The sequence below is a fragment of the Ascaphus truei genome, chromosome 2 (genome assembly GCF_040206685.1).
Source record: "Ascaphus truei isolate aAscTru1 chromosome 2, aAscTru1.hap1, whole genome shotgun sequence".
NCBI classification, from domain to species: domain Eukaryota; kingdom Metazoa; phylum Chordata; class Amphibia; order Anura; family Ascaphidae; genus Ascaphus; species Ascaphus truei.
This window is the reverse complement of record NC_134484.1, coordinates 66,705,865-66,718,085: the sequence shown is the minus strand read 5'-3', so window position 1 is coordinate 66,718,085 and position 12,221 is coordinate 66,705,865. Positions and strand designations below refer to the sequence as shown.

Genomic DNA, 12,221 nt, shown 5'->3' with positions numbered 1-12,221 from the left:
TGATGATAATCCAGTGTATGATTCATAAACCCCATATGTAGTACAAATATTTAAAAACAAAGGAAAACCATCGCCTTTGCCACATTGCTTTCTTTTAATGAGACTATGTGCAAGTAACACAATTAACTAGTAATCACAGACATGAGGAACATAACATTGTTGGCCAAGAACTGGTGCAGCAAGAATAGAAGAACATTGGGCATTCACAGGTGCCTACAGTATCTTGCGACTACAACCTTCAACTTAGAAAACATTCCACTGGTTATGGGCTAAAATGCGATGCAAACCAGTCTGCCTCGGCAAGTACCTGCTGCGGTTTGGCAGTCTTTCTATTAAGCAACACGCATTATTTTCCCTGCAGCGACACAGCATATGCTGTGTAATATGTTGCATGAACACAAATGTGTTTCTCAATCACAAATACTTAATCAATGATTACATGAAATTGCAAGCATTAATTCGAACCTGATCTACAATTAAAGTTTATTATACTTGCCTTCTTGACTGCAATGTTTCAAAATCAATGGACCACCTCATTTGGCAGAGTGCTATTCTTAATTAAATGGCCTCAGTTAGGGTAGATTAGATCAGTGGTGCGCAAACTGGGGGGGGCGCACCCCACGAGGGGGGTGGGAGATTTTGCTGGGGGAGCATGGGCGGTTACAGGGGCCCTGCGCTCTTCCCCACGGCATTTAAATTAAATGCCGGGGGGAGGCGTGAGGCCTCTGTAACTCACTTACCTGCTCTCTGCGGGTCTTCGGCGATGCGTCATGCCATGGCTATGCGGCAGGGTCATGTGACGTCACACGTCCCCATGGCAACGCGCGACAAATGATGCGGTGGGGTCACATGACCCGCGACGCCATTTGACACCGAGTCATTGGGAGAGGTGGGGGTATAAACGCTGCAGCTCCCGGGCAGGGGGGCGCAGCTCAAGAAGTTTGCGCACCCCTGCATTAGATAACTGTGTGGGGTGCACATTACTTTTACAGCAGGTTCCTTTAAGTCAGTTTTTTTCTTTTCTTTGTTTCTTCATAAACTTTTTTTTTTGTCATCAGTTTAAGATTTGTCTAATAAAATCCCAACCGTTCCTTTCCTTTTCTCTAGGGTGTAGTGTTTTCAGGAAAATGTATATAAATATTTTCCTTGTGTAATTAAATTTCATAGTTGATGATAAATACATTGCATCAAAGAAGCAACACACATTAAAAAAAATGTTTTTGCCCTTTTAAGGAGGCAAGTCCTGCAAGGACCAAAGGGAATTAATTCCAGCGACGACATGTTGCAAGAACCATTACCTCTTGGGTTTTATTTTTCTATTATTATAATTATTTTCCACCCCGTTGATTTAACCCTTGGTTCGCACCCAATACGGTGGTTTAAAGTTTCCTGAGTCCCAATAGGAAGTCGCAACTTCCTTTTGTCCAGAGTGGCTCAGGACCCTTAAACCACAGAGAGATACTAGCAGCCCCTTCACGTGCAAGTGTCTCAGAGAGCAAGGGGTCACCGGAGCTGAAATTAAAACGCTTCAGCTCCGGAGACCCCCTGTTTCCCACCCAGGGGGGAAACAATGCTTTTTTCCCCACAGGCATAGGTGCTTTAAGGGGTCTTATGTGGGTAAATATCTTTTTTTTGCCCAAATCTGCTACCTACAAGTATTTTTTTTTTCCATTTAAATTAGGCTTGGGAGGGGTTTTATTTCCCCTTCTGTGTGGATTTTCACTGTGTTCAGCAAGACCTTGTACAGCCAGACACCTCCCAGCTCCCACATCTAACTTTAAAACAATTATTTAAAAATACTTTGGTGTCAGATTTGGGTTAAAAAAAAAAAATGGCAAAATCAATCAACCGGGTGAGACCTCAAACATCACTGGAATTAGCTCACTTTAGTACTAGGACTCAGGGATTAGCCCTTTAATAGCAACACATTTTTTTTGCATCTGTTCGTTATTTCCATTTCAAGTATCTTATGCATTTTGCCAGCAGATTAGATCCGATGTTTATAGCTGCAGTATACTCTTCACTAACCCTCCTTGCGCCCAATTCGTTCACACATGTGAGCTTTTCCTGTGCAACGCTATCAAATCAACCTTTCCAAAGCATTGACATCGGACCCCTTCAAATGTCAAATGCTGATCAAGACGTTCAAATAAAAGGTTGAAACCCTATTTTAAAATAACCTTCCTATACAGGATCTACATGATAATAATCAAAAAGGCAGGTTTGATGAATTCATGAGAAAACCGAACAATAAATAATAAATCCCACTTCTCATTCTTTCCGAGCTTACGAGTAGTTTTCCAGAAGTATATTTACATTTTTACAAATGTGCTCTGCATAATAAAGTGCTGTTACTTCCCAAGAAGAATCCTAGCGAATATTTACAGAAGGTGAAAGGCCAGCAGCCCCCTCCTTAGCACTGGTCAGATACTAAAACAACACTTTTTTCATTTTCCTTTTAGAGGCTTCTATGAAATAAAGTTGGCAATAGGAGTTTTGCCCCCAGCATTACGACACTTTATGCTGCTAATATCTATTCAAGTTAACACGCATGGAAACCATATGTTAGATCAGGGGAGCGCAAACTTTTTGTGCTGCGCCCCCCTGTCACTCTGCCCCCGGCTCTCGCGCCCCCCTGCCTACTTTCATTCGCGTCAGATGACGCTGCGTGGGCGTGTGACGTCAGGTGCCATGGCGACGCAACACAGACGGCTGAATCCCGGTAAGTAAACAGTTGCAGGGGCCTCACGCGATCCCCCGGCATTTAATTTAAATGCCTGGAGGAAGAGCGCGGGGCCTCTGCAACTGCCTGCGCCCCCCGAGCACAATCTCCCGCCCCCCACTTTGCGCACCGCTGTGTTAGATGCTAAAGTGTTTCAGACATTTAAATGCTCTATTTCTGGAAAGAATAGAGATGCTAAAGTGTTCTGTTTCGCTGGGTCTCTGGCTTCTATCAGTTGCTACGTAGAATAATTACAATAGTTTTAAATGTTACTAAGTGCAGGCATTCACATTTTTACAACTGAAACACACCCTTTATTAATACTGATGCTTCTCAAAAATGTAACAGAGCAGGACGTTGCCATTCTCAGTAACACTGTGGTTCAGGGGTTCTCAACCCCAGAATTCAAGACCCCTCCCCCATCCCCCAAGGGGTCCTTTGTATCAGGATATCCTGAAAAAAAAGGGACCTGTTGGGGAGGTTTGGAGAACCGCTGCGCTAGTTGATGTTTTAGATTGTGCACTCCTTGGAGCAGGACACTCCTCCCCTACAGTATAGTACCAGCGTATGTTAATGAGTAAGAGGCAAAAACACCTGCTGAGAGTAGATGAGGCATTGAAGGAGTTAAGTGACAACAGATTGTTCTGGAGTGGAAAGGACAAGTTACGTTTGCATTAATGGCATAAGCTAAATGCATGTGTTGCATCGAAATGACACAAGGGGGTGCCACAGACAACAGAATAGATGGGCTGCTCAATCTTAAAGTGGTATTACCTCTTGGGTTGTTTTTTTTTTGTTGTTTGTTTTTTACCAGGGGGTCTCCTTAGCTGGACTGGGTGGATTTCAGCTGCTTCCCGAGATACTGATATCTGAAGGCGTTGCCAGTAGCAGCTCCAGCTGAGCACTGAAAATGTCCCTTGAGCCAATAGGAATCCGCGATAGTATTCCTTGCGGCTTCCTATTGGTCCAGGTGTTGTGGGACCTTTAGACAGAAGCGAGACACCGGCATCACCTGGTGAGTATGGGGTCCCCTGGGGCTGAAATTAACACTGTTCAGATCCAGAGACCGCCCCCCCTGCTTTCCTTTAACACTTTGCTGGAAGGGATACATTATAATGCTGACAGACTACCATGCTGATTCAGTTATCCAATCACAATGTGAATTTCAGTATCCAGTCTGTTATCCATTGATATCAACTGTACAGCAATCTAATGTTTAGCAATGGGTTGTCTTTAATATTTGACAAAATTCATAGGCAATGTCTAAACTGCCACAATTACATTGCTTTAACATTTAGCTACCAACTAACCAGGATTTTCAGCAGCTTCTCCAAACAATATTACTTATACCTACTGTAGGGATTCCGGTTTCCTGTGTATTATGTTTTACAAATATCTGTGGGGGGTTTTTTGTTTGTTTTTTGTGGTGCTTTAATTTTATTTATAAAAAAAAAAAACCTGCGTTCATCAGTGCGAACAGGCAAAAACTGAGCACATATTTTAATGTGTTTATCGGTGCACCTTATTCTAGCTTTGCTACTCTCCCCCTCCCCCCGTGCAGCCCGTGTCTCCTACCTGTGGTTGGGTTACTAGAAAAAGGTGGAAAGAGGCTTTATTTCTGGGTTTTAACCGGAAGTGCCAGATGCTCGGTGAATCGGTGGTGTTTATCCGTTTTTTTAGGTTAAAACCTAAAACCTAAATCCCTACTCATACCTTTATATTTACCCTTTTGAACATGAAATAATGGAGGGAACATTATACACGCACATCAGGTGCACTCTAAACACGATGTCATGTGTATCCCAAATATCACCTGCTTCTCGCGATTCACAAGAGATGGTCTGACGCTTGTTAATTTAAAAAAAAAAAACGGAAACCAAATTAATTCTACACATCAGACCAGCGGTGGGCAACTCCAGTCTTCAAAGGCCACCAACAGGTCAGGTTTTCAGGATATCCCTGCTTCAGCACAGGTGGCTCAATCAGTGGCTCAGTCAAAGACTGACCTGTGCTGAAGCATGGATATCCTGAAAACCTGACCTATTGGTGGCCCTTGAGGACTGGAGCAGCCCACCCTTGCATTAGACGGTGTAAAACTATAACTTTTTGTCAGGTGTGTTTTATTATGCACATGAAAAGCATTTAAGGAAACATAACAGCATTTAATATGATTGGACGTCACATATAATGTATATAATATTTTATAATGATAAATTCCCATATATGTTTTCATTCTTGTTTCTCTAGTTCTGTTTGGTATGAGCTGAAACACTCAAAGTATAAATAATGTAACAAGAGAAACTTCTCTCTGGGGCTCTGTCAGTTTGTATCTCTCCGCACTGCAAAGGAATACTTGTTTGCCATACTTATAAAAAATGTTGCTAAATTAATAAATAACGTTTCCACTACTGTGAGGGTTTAAAACGCATTGTGAAACCCTTCAACGAATTCTTGGCTGCAATGAAGTAGGGAAGTATTTTGGGATATTTGACTTTTTACTATACAGTACGTTCTTTCCCGGCATAATAAAATAGCTGTAACACACACAGCCGGATTCCACGTAATGTTCACATCTGAATGACCACCGCAGCATTAAGATTTCCCAATGGAAAAAACACAAAGTTCTATTCTTATATCGGTCATGTGATTAAACTCCAGAACTGTAGAGACACAGGTAGATTGTCAGAGTGAGTTGCAGGAATAATGTGTGTGAACTCTCCATAGTTGTTACAGTAATACATTGCACTGCAGGGAGTATTCAATAAGGAGCGTGTTCAAATACTTTCACTGTGCTACTCTGGGCTTTGTTATTCAGTCACCTCTAACACTGTCCTGTTCTGAACGACACAGGATATCATCAAAAACAGGCTATTTCTCTAGATGGATTTAAAACATATTATTGGTTTGAGTTGCACGATGGAAACTTCTTCTGACAGGCTGACATGTTTTGATAGGTGCTGAGGTAAGTACACAGATTTTTTCAATTAGCTGAAAAACGGCAAGCAGAGTATTCTATAGGGGGGTAATCCCGATCTGAAAGTTTAAATGTTGGTTTAAGCATACTAAATATGACCGGCCCCTTCTCTGAGAATTTACATTTTTTTTGGATACAATATTGATTCAGAGGTCAAGCAGCTGTGCGGTGGAATGTACCACAATCCAAATGCAAGTTCATGACAGCTTGCAGGGAACATGTCCAAATATTTATTACCTTAAAGAACAAGGTCATTCTGTTTTGTGTTTTAAGTCTTAGCACAACATATTAAGGTCAGTTTATGTTGCAAAGCAGAAGTTCTTCTTTGAGATGCACTTTAAATAGGTGATGCTTTTTTTATGCAGGCAAACAGAACATATATTTTAAGACTTTATTAGTGTGCTCACTTCCTCAGGGCGAGCGGTACTGGTCTGTGAATGAATTTACATAGAGGCTAATTTGTAGTCCTTAAGTGCTTCAGATGAGGAAGGGTACATCGTTCTTGACGTCTTGTTTTAAAACCCTGGGATATCGTTCCAAGCAAGATGTCTGCATAATGAGGTTTATACAGTAACTACTTCCTCTTGGTATTACAACAGTCCATGAGTAGCCTTAAGAGGAAATACTGGTGCTATTTAAAGTAACAATTCTCTCTGCTCAATAGAAATGTTCTTTTTTTAAATCTTGCCATTGGAGTTGCTGGATTGTAATAAAGCCGCTGTTATTCACACGTATTAGATAAACAGAGGTTTCCTTAGTAGCCTCTGAAGCAAGTGAAATAAAAAAAACAGGTCTAAACACTGGAAGAAAATAAGGTTTATGAGGGGGGAGTCAACAGCTGACTACAGAATACACTAAAGATTGGTTACTTTGTGTTTTAGAGGAATTGCTGCTATAAAGACATTAAAAAAGAAGGCCAAAGCCATGTATTAATATAAGGGGACGGTAGCCACACCAATATTGAAAAGAGGTCTAAAAGCAAGCAGGAGCTTGCCTAGAGTTTTGCTGGCTTCCAACAGACATCACAGCGAGGACCCCCATTTACTCAGCTAGTGGCACTAAGCACCACTTATTCTGTGAGGAAGTGCTGCAGTTTGGATTCATGCTGAACAGTATCTATTTGATTCAGCATATCTACAAGAGTGGTCTGTATAAGCATGGGGCGTTACACATTTCTTGATACATGCTTCCTTGTATCCACCCTTGTTTATTACTGCTTATTACTGCTAATGTCTTTGCAGCAGCATTTACTATTTTCTCCCAGTATTTGATTCCTTACTTAGTAGCTACATTTATTACTGTTTGTATCTATCTGCAATTGCTACTTTCCACCAGGGTTTACTAGGCATTGTTTTTGCTAAACACTCTTACATATGTATTTACATCTACCTTGATCTGAGGGGTACCCGTGCCTTTATCGAACTAGTCTGACAAATATCCCAATTTTCAGGAGAGGCCTCTCCTGGACCTTAAGGATTTACTGTGAGGTTTAACTGTGAGGTTCCAGTACCCTTTGCTCCTTCTGGGGTACTTTTTCTGTCTAGTGGGTACTGTGCTATTATGTGACACTTCTTGGTATCCTACCATACTTTTTTCCTGGCATTACTGGTTTTTTACTTTAGCACATTGGAGCCGGTCTACTTATATATGTTTTTTTTTAATATTTGTATCACTTTTGTCTTGTTTGTTTGACCATTAATTGCATATTGAATACATTTTGTGTGTTTTTTTTACCCGCCCTAAGTGCCCCGTTATGGAGTTTCTGTGAATCTTGTCTCTTAAGATTTGCTTTCTTTTCTGGTTCTATATATGGAACTAGGATTCATCAGCCTGAAGACGCTTACTTAGGCAAAATGCGTTGCGACATTAGAGGTGGACTGAGCATAGGACAGGGTATCAGCTACCATTTGTAGCACTGACAGACTGAAATGGCCAAAAATTGGTGAAGAGAGGGAGCGTAGCCAGAGTGGCACAACGAGTGGGAAGTGGAGAAGCATGCCGGGGCTGCAGGCTGAACGCCAGAGAAACAAAGCAGATATAATATAATATATATATATATTCCTTTTCTAGCACTTCTACGTCCTACCTAGAGAAGGGCAGGTCATGTAGGTCAGTATCACGTCAATATGGAGTGAACAGATACAACAACACAGCATTCAACCCCTTCTCATTAACATTTCACATAAAATAATTGTACAATAAAGACATACCGAATTTTCATCTTCCTCTTCTAGTTCTCTCTGCTGCTCCTCGTGTCTTTTTGCCTTGATATCCATTGCTTCTGTGATGAGGTCTCTCAAAATGGACACAGGTTTAGCATTTTTGATAAAGGTATGCTAGGGGGGAAAAGAACATAAGAATAAAACAGAGTTCAATTAAAAATGGCAGTAAAAATATAAATTCGCCAAAAGATGAATGGCGGAATAGTTTAGTGACAAGAACACTGCTTTTGAAGCAGGTAAATGCATTTTAACATTATAACCAGTGTCAGCGCCTTGTGATCTTGAGCAATTCCCTTTATCTTCCTGTGCTTCAAGCACCAAAAATGTGATTGCGGCAGAGACTCGACATGCCTGAAAATACTATGTGCCTCATTGTTTGGGCTAAACAACAACAACAATTATTAGAAGTTCAACAAACCCAAGAGCGAATTCCACAGAGAGAGGAAGAGTTAAAGAAGAAGAGGACAGGAGTCTTCGTCAGAGGTGCGATATTATACTGGTTCTGATTAACCTTCTCAGATTCACCTCTAAAGGTACAGTTCTGTTGGTTTTCAAAAAAACATTTGAAAAACAACTTCATGTAATTGTCTTCCTTAAACAAATGTAATGCAAACGTGGGGCCGTTTTGGTTTCTTTGGAAATTAAGAATTTTCCTTTCATCAGAGCATCTGAATAAGAGAGCACGTGAATCAAGTGTTTGCAAAACCTCTAGTCCACCTTGTCCCTGTTAAAGGGTTAATAAAGATAAGGAATAGGAGAGGGGGCTTTGTCTATGCAAACTCTTATTTAGTCTACATGTATATCACACCAAATGGAATAGACAGAGGTAATCAAATCAAGTCCATGTCTTCGCTCCCGAGTTTACAAACTCAATCGTATTTACATTTTTTTTTGTATACCATTCTTCTTTATTTTTCATAACAAAAATTTTACATCATACATTATATACCATTTCCATATACGCATATACAACATCAAGTATATGTATATCTCCATATCCAATGACTATTTTACCACACATTTGTAGGTGTTTGATTAAAAAAATAAATTAACTTTTCTTTATCACCTAGATTTAACTCATTCAACATGTTCTTGCCATGATTTCCATTGGTCCTAGAAGGGGCTGTACCTTGTAAGTATACATTGCATAGCATTAATGGCAGTGCATGTTTTAGGTGTTAAATTTGCTTGACTGGAAAAAGACAACCTATAAATATTTTCGAGTAATGTGTACAACCACACCGTGGAGAAATCGTTTTGCTGTTGCTCAGTTCTCTGATGGGGAGGTAGAGGAGGGATTGGAGTGGTGATTTTAAAATGTCCCAGCTGAAAAGAAAAACTTCCATAACTTTCCAAGTAACAAAAAATGTTCCATATTGACTTTATGTAGGCTTATAGATCTACTATATATTTTGGAACGTTGTTTGGCAGTTCGCTATGAGGTTGGACACCTCTTAAGATATTGTAACAAAATGTTGCATGATGGTTCCTGACATCAAGGAGCGGGTTTTTTGGTTTGGAAACAATTGGATATTCTATTTTTAATTCTATGAATGATTACAATTTCTCTAAGCAAGTCAGCCACTGGGTGTTGTAACGGGTTGGTGATGTATCTGGCACGTGACGACATACTGGTGACATTATAATGCATATAGCCTGGTGGCAGATTAGGAGAATCAGATAGCTACAGATGCAGCGGCCGTTATTCGAACATTTCACGGAGCCGTTTTCGTGTGCGCTGCTGTATTCCACGCGGCATTCACACTGCCGATCACACCAGGCACACGTGTTTATCGTGTACGCTTTGTTTGAATTTCATGGATTCTGTTTCATATCCGTGACAGAAATGAATGAATTGTAATGTGTACAGTACTGTGCTACTGTGACAATTTCAGGTGTTTAAAAACCAGAACACTAAAATGCCATTTTCTGCACTCGCGTCTTAAGGCGGTACGGTTGGAAGAAATCACGCGCCATGACATGGGTATTCCGAGGTATACAACGCGTGAAGTGTTCGAATAACGGCCGCTGCAGCTGTAAAAGTTTACACCGAAAGCAGAGAAAGAAAGAAAGAGAGAGGAAGTCAGTTGGCGCGTGAGAAGAACGTACGAATGCTGGAGAAGGAGAGAGAGGTGAAAAAAATTGGGGACATCATAAGGTATTAAAGGAAAGTGATGGGAGGGAGAGAGATTAGGGGAAGCAGAGATATGAGGGGGGGGGGCGAGAGAAGAGAGAAGGGGGTGAGAAGATGACATTAGTGTGTTAGAATTCCCACGCAACTGTGGGTTCCTTCAGCTAGTCTAATAAATGACACGTGTTGAGACATTTACAAGTATTTTTACTGAGAGAGAAGTGAGACTGCCCCTTTAAGCAATGTCCAGAACACGGCATGTTCTATTGGATTGAGGCTCAGCCTGTAATGATGGATACAAGGCGGCATCCACCAGTCACACGCACTGTGCCGCTCTGTGCGACTCCACTTCTGCAATCCATTTATTTATGTATAATCTACACATGGTTAACAAGAATATGTCCAAGATAAAATAGTTTGTTTTAAAATAACAAATCCCAAATATATACTGCGGGTCACAAAGGCAGAAAACGTTTAATTGAATAAATCCAATAATCGCACAAAGGAAATGTGCAGTAGGTAGCAACTATGCAGGCTGGTGATTGTATGACATCTTAAAACAAACATCCCGTTACTTATTTTCAACAGAAAAAAAAAAAAAAAAAATTATATATATATATATATATATATGCAAATATAGCTGTATGCTCATCTGCATGTCTTAGGCAGGTCTGCAACCCCGCCTTTCCCCATTATCACCCAGCATACAGCACTTCCACTGCAGCAAGGGATTCTGGGAAATGACATGCAAATGAGCACACAGTGTCACTTTTTGCCTCAATAACCATTTTTAACATGGTTCCCTATAGGCTTAAGCTTGCTGCATGGTCACAGCTTTGAGCACAGCCAGGGTTAAGGTGCATACCCAGAAAACCACCCACAGACAGCTGTTTCAACCTTGATGGGTCTCATCAGTGTGGGGTTGATTTTACTTAACCCTGGCTGTGCTCAAAGCTGTGACCATGCAGCAAGCTTAAGCCTATAGGGAACCATGTTAAAAATGGTTATTGAGGCAAAAAGTGACACTGTGTGCTCATTTGCATGTCATTTCCCAGAATCCCTTGCTGCAGTGGAAGTGCTGTATGCTGGGTGATAATGGGGAAAGGCGGGGTTGCAGACCTGCCTAAGACATGCAGATGAGCATACAGCTATATTTGCATATTTGCTTTCCTGTGGAGGGTTTTTGTCACTTTTTTTACTCACCATAACTTAACTCAGTATTATGGTTTGGCCTATCCCATAAGCCTCTCTTGCATCCCAGTAAAATCAACCCCACACTGATGAGACCCATCAAGGTTGAAACAGCTGTCTGTGGGTGGTTTTCTGGGTATGCACCTTAACCCTGGCTGTGCTCAAAGCTGTGACCATGCAGCAAGCTTAAGCCTATAGGGAACCATGTTAAAAATGGTTATTGAGGCAAAAAGTGACACTGTGTGCTCATTTGCATGTCATTTCCCAGAATCCCTTGCTGCAGTGGAAGTGCTGTATGCTGGGTGATAATGGGGAAAGGCGGGGTTGCAGACCTGCCTAAGACATGCAGATGAGCATACAGCTATATTTGCATATTTGCTTTCCTGTGGAGGGTTTTTGTCACTTTTTTTACTCACCATAACTTAACTCAGTATTATGGTTTGGCCTATCCCATAAGCCTCTCTTGCATCCCAGTAAAATCAACCCCACACTGATGAGACCCATCAAGGTTGAAACAGCTGTCTGTGGGTGGTTTTCTGGGTATGCACCTTAACCCTGGCTGTGCTCAAAGCTGTGACCATGCAGCAAGCTTAAGCCTATAGGGAACCATGTTAAAAATGGTTATTGAGGCAAAAAGTGACACTGTGTGCTCATTTGCATGTCATTTCCCAGAATCCCTTGCTGCAGTGGAAGTGCTGTATGCTGGGTGATAATGGGGAAAGGCGGGGTTGCAGACCTGCCTAAGACATGCAGATGAGCATACAGCTATATTTGCATATTTGCTTTCCTGTGGAGGGTTTTTGTCACTTTTTTTACTCACCATAACTTAACTCAGTATATATATATATATATATATATATATAATTTACGGGGGGGAGTGTTATATATATATATATATATATATCATATAAAAATATTACTTGTGAGCACATTCACATGTCTTAGACAGGTCTGCGACCCTGCTTTTCGCCATTATCACCT

General features: G+C 41.1%; 1 protein-coding gene across 4 annotated transcripts in view; it reads right to left on the bottom strand.

The window, feature by feature from the left end:
- Positions 1-12,221, bottom strand: part of STK3 (serine/threonine kinase 3) — a 248,534-nt gene that overhangs the window by 115,325 nt on the left and 120,988 nt on the right. For all 4 annotated transcript variants that reach the window (XM_075582648.1, XM_075582650.1, XM_075582647.1 and 1 more), the window contains exon 8: positions 7,907-8,032. In XM_075582648.1, coding sequence (XP_075438763.1) covers positions 7,907-8,032 — 126 coding nt within the window. The remainder of the gene's footprint in view (positions 1-7,906; positions 8,033-12,221) is intronic.